The sequence below is a fragment of the Saccostrea cucullata genome, unplaced genomic scaffold, assembly GCF_032062105.1.
Source record: "Saccostrea cucullata isolate Sc308-1 unplaced genomic scaffold, CSIRO_AGI_Scuc_v1 ctg31, whole genome shotgun sequence".
Taxonomy (NCBI): domain Eukaryota; kingdom Metazoa; phylum Mollusca; class Bivalvia; order Ostreida; family Ostreidae; genus Saccostrea; species Saccostrea cuccullata.
The window spans coordinates 1,004,142-1,018,485 of NW_026918875.1; the positions used below are offsets into that span (position 1 = coordinate 1,004,142).

The 14,344-nt window shown below is 34.0% G+C and overlaps 1 protein-coding gene across 1 annotated transcript in view; it reads left to right on the forward strand.

Annotated features, from left to right (window-relative positions):
• The window catches only part of LOC134273422 (very low-density lipoprotein receptor-like), a 34,424-nt gene that overhangs the window by 6,225 nt on the left and 13,855 nt on the right, over positions 1 to 14,344 (forward strand). The window contains 5 exon segments of the mRNA XM_062755617.1: positions 7,617 to 7,748; positions 10,219 to 10,338; positions 10,475 to 10,705; positions 11,163 to 11,300; positions 13,420 to 13,515. Of these exon segments, the coding sequence (XP_062611601.1) occupies positions 7,617 to 7,748; positions 10,219 to 10,338; positions 10,475 to 10,705; positions 11,163 to 11,300; positions 13,420 to 13,515 (717 nt within the window).

Here is a 14,344-nt window from a genome sequence, read left to right on the forward strand (position 1 = left end):
AGAAATCGCACTGTTGTGTGCAAATGCATCTTCGTGGTTAAAGAGCAAAATCGAGGTACCGCAATAGCAGAAATTCATGTACATTTATGCATTGCAATTATTTGGGTGGGTGAGGGTGTGTGCCGTCTACTCATTGATTGCATTGTTAAATTCTAAAAAAAAAAAATTAAATTGAGTGAGAAGCGGGGGACACTTTCTACTCTAACAATACTTATTTCCATTTCTAAAATTAACTCATTAACAATGTTAAATAAATTAATTGTATGACTTACGAAGAAGTTTTTCTTGCTTCAGTTAGTAACGGTAGCTTTATATTGACAGTGTTATAGTGTACAGCTTTTCTCATTCTAAAGGCGAGAGTATATACAGGTCTCGATTAAACTGTCTGGGGAACCTGGAGGATTGTTTTGATTTAAAGATCGAAATATTTTCTCGTTCTATACTGAAAGGAAAAAGAAACGCATAATAGCATAATAGCGAAAAATATTTAACTATGTGGCCGAAAATTATGAAAATTGGTCAGATGTGTAATTTGGTTACTGTGCACTAAAATCGCTGGTCAAAATTACTTAACCATGAAATGTATGGCATCACGTTGGGGAAGTGAAAAAAAGCCAAATACACGTGCATGTTGATGATGACAATTTTATGATCACAATTTGTAGTGCCAAGAGATGCATTAGAGTTGCAGACATCGTTTTCCGATATTTGCAGTCAGTATAAATTTCTTGCAATCATGGTATGGCTGACGGAAGTTACATTGTGTCTAGTAATTGAGTTTCATAAGTGAATAAAAAGGCAACAACATGTTGCTGTGCAGTTTGTTTTTAAATTTTCAACCAAAAAAGTTTTTTCGGTTATCAGAGAGTAACTTAAAAGGTTTCCAACCAACCATGACGGTGACGTTGGCGCGTAGCAACGTCACATCAAGATAGGGCTTTTCATTATGCTACCTCGGTTACTGTCAAGTCATTATCACTGAAACCGATATTTTTACAGCAGACAATCATACTCATATTTTCACCCTAATACTGACAGAAACTCTCTGCTCTAATTTGGTACGCAAGCTTGGCAACTTTACGTCGATTTTACTCTCATACGCGCACGTACGATTCGTGGGATTCATTGGGCGGGGGGATTTGTTGGCTTTGGAATAACACAGCTACTCTCAGCCATTAAGACTATCGTCGGAAGGCTTGAATGATAATCCTATGAGAAAGATAAATGCTCTGGTGAACTTAGTGCACAAGAAAATCAAGGCTGTTACTGATGCGCGAGGGAGATGATGAGAATTTTCATTTTAATTTTGGGGGTATCGACATATCAATTTCAATAACTCAGGAATTATAAGTCAAAGTCACACAAGATTTCGGTTACTTGTTGTTTAAAGTTGGATTAAATTGTTTGATAACAATACTGGAAAACATATTGGAAATAAAAGTTTTAATTTTATTCAAAAGTTTATTATGCGTTTCTTTTTCCTTTCAGTATAATCTGTTTTTGTCGTTGATGGTTTATGTAAACCAAAATAGGGTACATTTTCTTGTGGGAAGAAAGTACGAATTTTGTAGACCTCGGAACGGGATCGGGGGAAGCTGGGAGGTTTTGTTTGATTCCGTGGGGGTAGAGATCTCTATCTCCGAGACCGGGGTCACATCAAAGAGATTTCCAAATTTTGTTGTGAACAGAAAATAAACACTCCTATAATTGTCAATATGCATGTGTGCACTCAAAATATACATCTGGTCAATGTTGGTTATTGAGGGTTCACGAATACAAGAGATTCTGTCGTAATATTGATTATAGGTGCAAATAATTCAAAATTATAATTAACAATTTTAGACTAGACTAAAGTGTTGTATTTTTATTTTTAACTTCAACCCAATAGAATAAATCATAACCCTTCCACCCCACCCCGCCAAAGAAAAATTCTTTCTATCAAGTCCCGAGTTTCTAAAACAAAAGAACAAATATAGAGGGGATGAAAAAAGAAATTATAGTCGCCCGCTATTCGCATCAAATTGAGGAACCCCGTCGATTTCTTATTAACTAACTGTCTGCATATGATTGACTATTAATGACTTCTGAACCCTTCATAAACAACCCATCTGTCAACGGTTCCTTAAGTCGTTCAACTCCAAAGAATTCTCAGATCTGGGAACGGTTTATAGATGACAACCTAATCGCTTAGGGAACAGTTTCTTTAAAAAAAAAACTATTTTCATATCATCTTTTTCTTGAGAATTTGCAGTCAAGGTTGTCAGTGTCATCAAAAACATGCGCCTATGTTTACGTCTGTGCAAACTATTATATAAACCATATGTATACACAAACGCTTGGAGAAAATGCATAGAGACTGCAGAAATGAATTTTAAATAGTTAGATTGCACACTTTTTTTGCATCTGGTGTTCCAATATATTGATTCTCTTACAAGGAAAAAAGAACTGAATGTTTGATCAAGTGTTAACACGAATCAGAAAGTAAAAGTAGCTGATGCTTTGTGAATAATTTTTTTCCTCCAAGAAGTTTATATAACCCTGAACAGAACAGGAGACCATTTGGGCACTACGCTCACGTGATAAAATTTGACGTTATTGTTTATAAAAACATTTCAAAAGATTTCTTTTCCTCACTTAGTCGCCTTAAAAACTTGCACCCTAGATTAGAGCCCTAAAACCCAAAAGGCCCTGAACATAACCAACACTGAACATAAAAATTGAATCGATTAGACTTTTTGCCCTGTACGCATGGATTAAATATAAAATTTGATAATCAATTTTAGGCACAACCTACCCCCTTGACCTATAATTTAAAAACTAGAGGTACTGTGAGCACTAAGCTCACTAAATGATACCCCCGGCATCCCATATGATTATAATAACAAAGTCTTTTTTTGCTCCGAGAGACCCCAAATAAGTGTCAGATCAAAAAGTATAATAGAAGGTGCACAAGGAAGCAGAATTTGTGCTAAATGTTATTAAATTCAACTCAACATTTAAATATATCGACGACGTGTACATGTATTGTCAATTAACATTGGTAAGAAGACGGTATGGTTTTAGCTTTATCATGCCCTAAAAATTAAAAGTTTTCATAAAGTTTTGAAACTGGCTTAAATATTAGTCGAGTTAATGACTATGATAGACCAGGAAAGAATATGACATAAAAGAGTACCATTCTGAAAATATGACGTCATCAATTTGAAGCATTTCTCTGTTTTACTCAGAAAAAGTCTCAAAATGATCCATTTCAAGGGTAATTTTTCTTCAGAAAATAGTGTTCACAGCCGTCGCCTACTTTCAATTTTGGATATATGTGTAAAATTCAATAAAATATCACATATCTTGAAGGCGATGCCTGTGGACAATATCATCTGAAAGAAAATTCCATTGAAAATTGTTGTCTTCTGCTACTTTTTAAGAAAATACGCGAAAATGCAAATGTTTATGACGTCACAATTAGCATTTATAAATGCATGTGAGAAAAGCTATTTGTATGATATTTCTCCATGGAATTTCAATGATTTAGAAAGCATGAGTTTTCATCTTTTACTTAAGTTTCATTTTTACGAAAACCACAGGGCAAGGTTTGTATTGAAACCATACCTTGCGCTTTCCATTCCTTTGTCGATATGATATACCCTGTGAGCTTGAGATAAAAGATACCACAGAGTCTGACACATCTATTTCGTACTTGGATATTTTACTTGAAAAAGACTAATGGTAATCGAACAACCAAGCTCTTTGATAAACGTGATGACTTTAACTTTTCCCTCGTCAACTTCCCTTACTTATGCAGCAATATACCTTCATCACCTGCATACGGCGTTTATATATCCAGTTGATTCGATACGCAAGAGCATGCTTTACGTATGGACAATTTCTAAAACGAAGTCAATTATTGACAAATAAGTTTAAGAAACAAGAATATCAGCAGTCTCGTTTAAAATCTTCATTTCGTAAGTTTTTTGGTCGATACAATGACCTTGTCAGCAAATACAATTTATCATTGAGTTAAATGCTGACTGACGTTTTTCATACTAATTGTTAGTCCATTATTTATACACTGAATTGACGACGGATTTTTTCCGTTATTTCCCTACCATGACAAGGAGCACACGGCGGATGTGACCGGTCAGCAGGGGATCCTTACTCCTCCATGGCACCTGATCCCACCTGTGATGTTTTAGTGGTCCGTGTTTGCTCTGCTCCTATTTTGTATTGTTTTATGGACTTTGATATTGAATACTGTTCGTTATCTCCATATCTTTCAATAAAGAACCTGTGAAAGTATCAGTAAATTTTATTCAGCGGTATAGAAGGAGTTGCGGATAAGAGATGAGAACCCTTCAATATTATAGTAGTGTTTATGTTTGCAATGGGAACCCGGAATATGTGTCTGATCGAAAAGTAAAATAGGAGATAAACAATGGCACAATGTAACAAAGATTATGTGAAAATCATTTTAAATTTCAATCAGTGGTAAAAGAGGAGTTGCGAATAAGAGATGGATAACCAATGTGTGAGAGATGGACAGACGGACGGACAGACAGACAGACGAAGACAGATGAACGGATGTACAGCTAGACGGGCATCCCGATCACTATAAAATACCCTCCCACTTTACAAGAAAGGGAGGTATAAAAAAAACTTTATATATCTTGGGATTGCATGTACTGTATATCAATTAATATGAGTTAGTATGGTCAAATGGCAAACTTTTATCCATGCACTATTGTGACCCATTGCACCCCATCCTCAAGGGCCATGATTTGAACAATTTGATTAATTGTCATCTTTCGGACCGATTGGTTATATATGGAGAAGATTTTAAAAGATACATGAATTTTCTTATATACTTTGATCCCCTATATCAGGGGTCCATAATGTAAACAATTTATAACTTGCACTACCCGAGGATGCTTTTTAAAATCCCTAAAACATGGCCCTGCTGAGGAGAAGGTATTTCCCTACACATTTCCCCTGGTAAACTATGAACCTTTGTTGTGGTACCACCCTATCATGCGGGGCTATTAGTTAAACTTGAGAATCTACACATTATGTTTGTCATTTTTTTTTATTTTGGCATATCGTGACCCCACAAGATATCCCGAAGGCCACGATATCAACAATTTAGAATCTACATCGATATACTAGTATATCATGTCGGGTCACCGTATCCTCAAGGGCTAATAGATTTGAACAATTTATAATCTACCGCATTAAATTATATGCTTTTTTGCATAGTGATTCTTACCGTTTGCAGACGGACAAACAGCTAGACAGAAAGATGGACAGAAAGACCACAGGCACTTGGGAAATGGACCCCCCATTTTTCAATTTTTTTTCTTTTTAAATCTGGGTTCGAGTCACCTTATTCCTATTTTTCTATTCTAATATGCACTATTATGTTATTAATAATGTAACTCTTTTATCTCTATAAGCTGTTTTTAAATATATCATTTTCGACTGATACATAATAATTAAGAGAGATCTCTTTTTATGTATCAGAGGAAAACGATGTATTTAAAAACAGCTTATAGAGACAAAAGAGTTACATTATTGATAACATAATAGTGCATATTAGAAAAGAAAAATAGGAAAAAGGTGTCTCGAACACAGATTTAAAAAGAAAAAAAATGGAAAGGGGGGGTCCATATCACAAGTGCCTGTGAGAAAGACAACCGGTGATCAGAAAAGGTTGTGGACAACATAACTTGGTACCGATTACACCTCTAGAGAAAGAGGGATAACTCTTGATGAATATCATTGTTCTGAGGAGAGGTAACCTCTTCCAGACTCGCAGCCACTCCCCTTCTCCAGAAACCTCGCGACGGCCTTGATATTTTTACCGAACTGAATGTATATAGACACTTCTAAATTATTTTTCTGGCTTTATGTTAAGGTATTTAAATTATTTTCCTTCTGTCTTATTGCCTAATTTCCGTTGTTTTCATACTTAAAAGTTTTGAAAAGGGAACAAAATTAGTTCATTGTTTAAAAAAGAAACAAAAGTATTTTCCATTATTATTCAGTTTTTTATCTATGATAACATCAGGTACATATAACTGGTAAAAAAAAAGAACTTTGAAAAGATACACAAATAAACTCTTCGATAGTTTAATTCTAAAATTTAGGTCAGGTTTCTTCTTATGGAAGAAGAGGAATATGCCACTTGACACAAATATATTCTTTTAAAAAAATATAAGGATCGGTGTTAGAAAGGTCGACCACTTTAGTGAAAATCTCCATTATAGTGGTGTAAGTGCCCCGAATTGCAGTTCTTACCCATGTGCATAAATACTTGTACTTCTTTGATAAAGTATAAAGTTCATTTTTCTATACTGCTGTTTATCCCTCTGTGTCACTAATCCTGATTAATAAATTGTCATTTTGTCAATTTTTTAAAACCAATTTTCCCGTGATGAGGAGTGTTTTTATACATTTTATCTTCATATTCCACACGACAATCTGCCTGGTACCAAGAGGTAAGGAATTTTACATTTATTGCTAATTTATTTATCATACCCCCCGCTTGAAAAGTGGGAGGGTATATAGAAATCGGTATTTCCGTCCGTCCGTCCGTCTGTCCGTCCGTCTGTACGTCCGTCCGTCTGTTACGCTTTGGGGTACCTATCTCTTATCCTCAACTCTTATACCACTGAAGGAAATTAAATTTAATGAAACTTTCACAGATTCTTTATTACATATTGCCATTGTGCACCTCTTATTTTACTTCTTGATCTGACATATATTTTTGATTTTCCAGAGCAAAACATGGACACTGCCATTATATTCATATGGGAGGCGGGGGGTATCATTTAGTGAGCTCATTGCTCACAGTACCTCTAGTTTATTTATTTATTTATTTATGTATAATTGATTTGATGCGTAAATGCATGTACGGATCAGCTATCAAATTATTCAACTTGATCATGTAGATGCAAACCTAAAATACTGTCGGATCAAAGAATAAAATAGGAGGTGCACAATGGCATTATGTAATAAAGATTCTGTGAAAGTTTCATTAAATTTCACTCAGTGGTATAAGAGGAGTTGCGGATAAGAGATGGGTACCCTAAAGCGTAACAGACGGACGGACGGACGGAAATAACGATTACTATATACCCTCCCGCTTTTCAAGCGGGGGGTATAAAAAAGGTTTAAAAAACTCTAATCTAGAAATGTTAAAAAGAAAACAAACACATAGGCATTGTCATTATGTAAATGAAGTTTGCTGATTTAGCAAACTGAACATACCCAAAAATCGTAAACATGAGTAATAACAGCGCCCGTGCCAATGTTTATAAACATAGGTGTTTTTTTTAAACAAATGTTCAGAAGAATGTTGTCATTGGGCTTGAAGAAATAAGCGATTATAATCAAAATCGGCAATGCAGTTGAGTCCAGTCTCCTTTAATGGAAAGCAGACCGGCAACATTTTATGGGGAGCATACTGGACAAAAAACCCTCGGTTTTTACAAAAAAGAAAATAACTAAAAAATATATTTAATTTATTTCATTTTTATTTTAGATTTTTTTTTATATAAAGCAGTGCTTATTGTAAATTTATCCAATTCAAGTGCAAGTTTTAGAAGATATTTTGTTCCTTACAGCTCAGACTGGACAAGTTGTATGTGAAGATAAGCAGTTCAAATGTATGAGACGATGTATCCATGTAAGCTGGAGATGTGATGGAGACTATGATTGTGTAGACGAAGATGATAAATCAGACGAAGAAAATTGTCGTGAGTATATTGCTTCTGGAGGAGTATAAAACAAAAATTAAAATTTGTGGTTTTGATTATTCTTCTACAAGACAATAAAATTTTTCCGGTCTAGCTTTTGGGTGAACTATTGTAGAAATGTTGTATTCTGTCTCTTTTTGATGTGGAACAGCGATAAAGGGAAAGGAGATAGGGGAGGAGGTATTAAAATTGTGCATGAAATTCAAATCCTACAGTCTGAACTTACAAACATTGACAATTTTCCATCCGATTTTTTTCTGAGTAGTAAATAAGTTCCTCTATTGAAAACTATAAAAATATTGATAATTATTTAAAAGATAACCTTCACCTCCACCTTTACCTTGAGTTCAATGAATGTCGTTGTGGCACCTATGAAGACGTACCCATTACTTTCATCCACTTTTACAGATATTTCCTATATATTCATGTGTATTTCAATGTAACACTTTGTTACCCTGCTCTGGGCCATCCTACCTCCAATATTCATGATTTGAACAAATTTGAATCAATACTACCTTAGAATGCTACTGAATTGATATGAACAATGATCTTCGGCTCAGGTGAGCTCAAAATATAAGGATTGGTGTAAGAAATCGGACCATTTAGTAAATTTTGCCATTATTTTGTAGTAGGTCCTATTATTGCAGAACTAATTAACCCTATTTGCATTAATGTTTTTATTTACTCACAGTACTTGGCACGTGAAACTTCATTTCTCTGCTCTGCTGATTTTTTTTCGTTGTAACTACGCGCATCAAATGAATTGATGATATCTTTATAACTTTATAAGTAATCAAATCTTTTGGCGATATATTGACGGCAAATGCCTATGCATTTACATATGTACACGAATCAGATTTATCAATTCATTCAACTTGATGCAATTTTATACCCCAGCTTTAAAAGCGGGGGAGGGGGAAGGTATAACGATCGAGATGTTCGTCTCTACGTTTATCCTTCTTCCCGTCTGTCAATACGTCCGTCCGCCAGTTACGCTTTGGGGTACTCATCTCTTATCCGCAACTTTTCTTATACCACTGAAAGAAATTTAATGAGACATTCACAGAATATTTCCTACATACTAGTAGTGACCTTCGATTTTACTTTTTGATAGGACACATATATTGGGTTTCCCATAGCAAAACAAGGACACTGCCATTCTTTCTATGTTATCGAAGGGTGCCTATCTCTTATCCGCGACACGGGGTATCACCTAGTGAGCTCAGTGCTATCAGAATCTCTAGTATTAGATTAAGATCAAAGCGATTTCTTTTTTTAGGTGCAAATGGTATATTTTCGACACAAAATTGGAAGAACGGGGAAGTAAAATGTCATCGATACTTTAATTTTATTTTTTCCCCTTTAATGGAAGTTCAGCTTCTTGAAGTAATTTAAAAATGAAAACAAAAAATATCTAATTAGAGCCAATCAACGCGTTTGTAGCAAAAATGTAAAACCCGTAAGCCGTTTTCTTATTGGAATATTTTCCCTGTATCTTTTCCCGTGAATTTCAAATCCTTTGAAAGATAATTTAATTTGTTTTATCTTATAAAAAAAAATTGAGACATCATCAGACATGAGTTATATGATCTAGTCACTTTTATGATATGATTAAAAAATTCTTTCAGTGAATGCATACTGCTGTAAATACATCGGACTGAGCAATCCAAAAGCTTAAAATTTTCTTCGTAAAAAAGAAAAACTGTTAGAGATATGTCTCCCACTTGATTCGATACGTAGAAATATGCTTTACTTTACGTAAGAACAATTTTAGAAAGGAGGAAAGCTGTTGACAAAGAAGTCAAAACAAGGAACATGGACACCAACAGTCTCGAACATTGCGCAAATTTTATAGTTAATACAATGACCTTCTCAGCAAATAAAATTAACATTAAGACTGACGTTTTCCTTAAAAAATATATATATATATATAATTTCATATATATATATATATATATATATATATATATATATATATATATATCATATATAAGGAGCACACGGCGGCTGTGGCTGGTCGACAGAGAATTCTTACTCCTCCATGGCACCTGGCCCCATCTGCTCTTAGACGTCATAATTGCTCTACGCTCTATTTGTATTGCTTCAATAGACTTTTTAGCTTAATCACTGTTCGTTATCATTATACATAACTTCATCTTAGGTCACTTTACCATGAGTCACTTTAGCATCTAATTAAAATCAACTTCAGAGTACTTGTGTGTAGCATCAGAATTATTTTTGATAAAGTAACTTTTTCAGATATGATTTTTTTTAGGTATGTTTTTCTCACAAAAGCAGTTATTCAAAATGTTTGAAATATCGTGAGGAAAGCTTTATAAAGAGTGGAAAGTTTTACGTTTGATGCTATTGATTTTTGAAATATTTCCGGTTGTAATTCATTCCTAAAAGCCCTGCACTTATTATATTTGATACGCTTTCTTAATTTATTGTCTGTAAAATTGAAATGTAGCTCCTAAGACGTGTCCAGAAGATGAATTTACATGTAGGTCTGGTCAATGTGTGCCAATAAGATGGGCTTGTGACAATGAAAGAGATTGTCTTGATGGATCTGATGAAACTGGCATTTGCAGTAAGTTAATATCTTGTATATTCCTTTTTTTATTTTGAATTAGAATTATTTTACCTGTGCATTGATCAGAATGTTTTAGTCTATGGTTTTTTCCATTGAAAAATGTTCCATTTTGATAAGTCATGCTTATTTTCAGAGAATAAAACGTGTTATCTAGACGAGTTTAGTTGTGGAAATGGAGCGTGTATACTAGCTAGCTGGCGTTGTGATGGTTCCCCGGACTGTTCTAATGGTGAGGATGAGACATGTGACTCTCCTTCCTGTGCTAGCGGTGAATTCAGATGTGACAACTCCAAGTGTGTTAACAACAAATGGAAGTGTGATGGAGATGATGACTGCGGTGACAACAGCGATGAAAAACAATGCCGTATGTATTTTTTCATCAAATCTTGTTACAATTACAGAATGTGTATAAATTGATACAAGTAAATGATTTACTGGCTTACGCAAGTTATGCATTTTTTCTTTGACAGCTACAAGGTTTACTCCCTTACGAACAACCAAAGGAAAAATTTTAATTTAAAGATATTTTTCAAGTTTTCACAGGGGGGGGGGGGGGGGGGGGGTTCGTAGATCTACTTCTGCTCAAAAACGAATTGCAGGATAGGATTTTGAACAAATTGTTTCTCTCTGATATTAGCCTGTAGGCTCTAATTAACTGTCAGTCGAAACTACAATATTTGTTTTCAGAATTTTTCTGTCAGAAGTGTTAAGAATTAAATTTCCCGCGCTTGCGCCGAATTTAATTTAGTTTATTACGAATGAAGGACAGACCCCCTCCATAACAAAAACAAAAAGTATATGAGAAATTTTAATTTTTTCAGCTCCACCAGTGAGTCACTGTCCAGCTGACAGATTTGACTGCTACAAAAACGGGTTTTTATGTATTGAAGCCAGCAAGCTCTGTGACAAGAGAAAGGATTGTGAAAACTTTGCTGACGAAGACAGCACACTTTGTGAAAGTAAGCATATATTACATGTATCAATTAATTTTACTTATCTGTCTCCGCCATACTTTCATTCATCATCTGTTAAAGCATCCATATAGAATTACTACTGAGAATAATCAGACTATTTTATAAGTTCTTTATATACATAAAGCCGAAAGTTGTGTTTTAGTTTACATAACTTCAAAAAATTTCCGGCTGAAAGGAAATGTGATTTTAGGCTGATTTGTTTCAAAACATTCTTCACACCTAAGGAAGATCTAATGAACATCTGCTGAATGAAAGTCCATTGAAACAAAACAAATCGGGAGCAGAGCAAACACGGACCTCCTTAACATCAAAGGGGAATCAGCTGCCATGGAGTAGATGGCATCCCTTGTTTCACACCCTCTGTATGCCCCTTGTCACGATTTGCAAACAGAAGAAAATCCGTAAACAATTCAGTGTGTAAATATTGGTCTAACAATTGTAATGAAAAACAGTCAGCTTTCTTCATTATGTTATAGATTGTACTTGCTGATTAGGTCAATGTATCGATCATACAACTTGCGAAATGTAATTAAAAACTGTTAATGTTATTTTTATCAACTTGTTTTTTAGCTGCGATTTTAAAATGATTTAAAGAAGCTATTACAAATAAAACGCAATTAATTTTTTACGACATGTTAAATTTTGCTACACAAGCAAAGAGAATAATGCCAAAAAAAAGTTATCACATTTATCACAAAGTTTTGTTGTTAGATTACCATTAACGTCACTTGAAAAATTGCAAATATGAAACAGCTATTCAACGACAATACTGTTTGTGGTTTTTTATTCATTTCAACGTTTTGAGATATAGCTGACAAATGTTTATATAAAATGTAATTAAAGCTACAGCAAGTGTTTTCTTCTCGTGTACAAGTTTTTGAATAAATTCTGCTTCATATGATTACAAAAATAGGTCTGCAAATAACAGGTTTACATTGATACACTGGGAATGGGCGAAATGAAATTCTGAAAGATTGTTGGAAGACCTAATCATGAAAAATTACAATGATATTTCAATTAGAAACTCAAGCATCTTTTAAATATTATTTTGGGTTACTTTTTGTGCAATCAGAAGTTTTTTAGCAAAATAATTTTGCAAATGACCAATGACAAGGTAAGTATATACGAGTTTCATTTTTATAATATGAGCAGCTACATTCTATGACATTTTACTTTATTTTAAGTGAGGAATGGTTTCATAAAGTGTTGAAAAGTCAATTTTTGATGTCATTGATTTTGGTAAATTTTATGATTTCCTATTTACAGTACAAAGAACAACCTTTAGTGTTTTTCTCTCGTAAGTACAGGTTTTACAAACAGAATTTTTTCTACTTCTCATGGTGAGATTTATTATAAACAAAAGATTCATCTTGTGCTATGTCGCCATGCTTTTAACAGTGACCACTTTTTCCTTCTCTCTGATGTGTATACAGTAAGCACATGTAAGATAATCCCTGCCACATTTTTGCAAAATTTATATGCATATTTACAGAACGCTACAATATATGATTAATAACAAATAGTCCGTAATCAGAAATTTATATTTGATGCTATTTAATCAGAATATTGTGATATCTGAAGAGAAATACATGAATATTTCATTGATTTGAATAACTTTTAAATCATGATTTAACCACAGCCAAGTTACAAACCTAAAGGTATAACTTAAAAACCTGTAGTAACATCCAAAAGTCCAGGTTACATTTCTATCAGCGCCTTTGTGAAAAACCACAATAAAAATATGACAGGCCACAAGAAACAATGAAGTCTTCCATTTATTTTTAAGAAGAATAGATTTAGAAGATCTTTTTAAATATTTTTGTTGTTGTGTGTGGAATCAACACACACTGATCATGACAAAAGTACAGCGGGTGACATTTCTATCAAGTTGCTTCTCCTCTGGCAGAGATTTTTTTGGAAGTCCTTGTTTGCTCTGCTCCCAATTTGTATTATAGAATTTGACTTTTGAATCACTATTCGTTATCTCCATATTTCATGATAATAGATTTATAGACCTAATATATGACTAGTTCGTCTTTACGTGTATCAGTAACAGTTTAACAAGATATTAAATATTTATGCATGAACCATTTCCTATTCACAGCACAAAGAACAACCTCAAGTACATTAACAACTCCTCCATCTAAGACAGGCTTCCCTAATAATACCGGTACAAACAGAAATTCTTTTAGTTTTCTTGGTGAGATTTGTGATAAACAAATGATAGAGAATTATTTGAACAAGTGAAAAGGACCATAAGTCAAAGTAATTATTCAAATTTCGAATAGAAATTGCTTCATTTTGAGTTTTGTTTCTTTTTAAGCTGTGCTTTTTAACAATTTCACCTCTTCTTCTTCTTCTTCTTCTATACTGCATATATATATAGTATAGTCACTTCCTGATAATATAGAGAGTGCCATATAACAGCAAATTTTATATGCATGTGCACTTCAAAAGCTTCAAAATGAATAATTAAAAGTATTATTCCCATTGAAGTTAAATCGGTTAATTGAGCTAAAATCTATCAGCGTTTTTTTTCCACCGAATATAACCTTCAGTCCTAGCTTACGTGAAAGCTATGATCTCACAGCCTCCATGAAGATATTTTCAGCAGTCAACGTGTGTAAAATTTAAAAAGTAAGATTTGATCATTTTATTATCATGGTCGTTTCATATACATTGTAATGTAACTTCCTCAACATTTAAAGTAATGCTCTACCCTCCGATAGTACTTACATAATTCTTTAATTGGTTTTTCATGACACTTTATCTTCGATGCAAGAACAGAGAATTCCAAAAAGGAAGGTGATGATACAGCATTTAGCTAAGCAGATAAGATTCAGCCTTAGGACAACGAGGACCCTGTCCCGCGACCAGAAAGTCACAGTTGGCATCAAGTGACGAGGAACAAAGTCCGGCATACTTCAAGAATACCCAGATAAAACAGTCCATGGAAGTCATTCCATGATTTCCTTACAGATGAAACCAATGTTTACTCGTTTACTCATCCACTTAAGAATAACGGATCC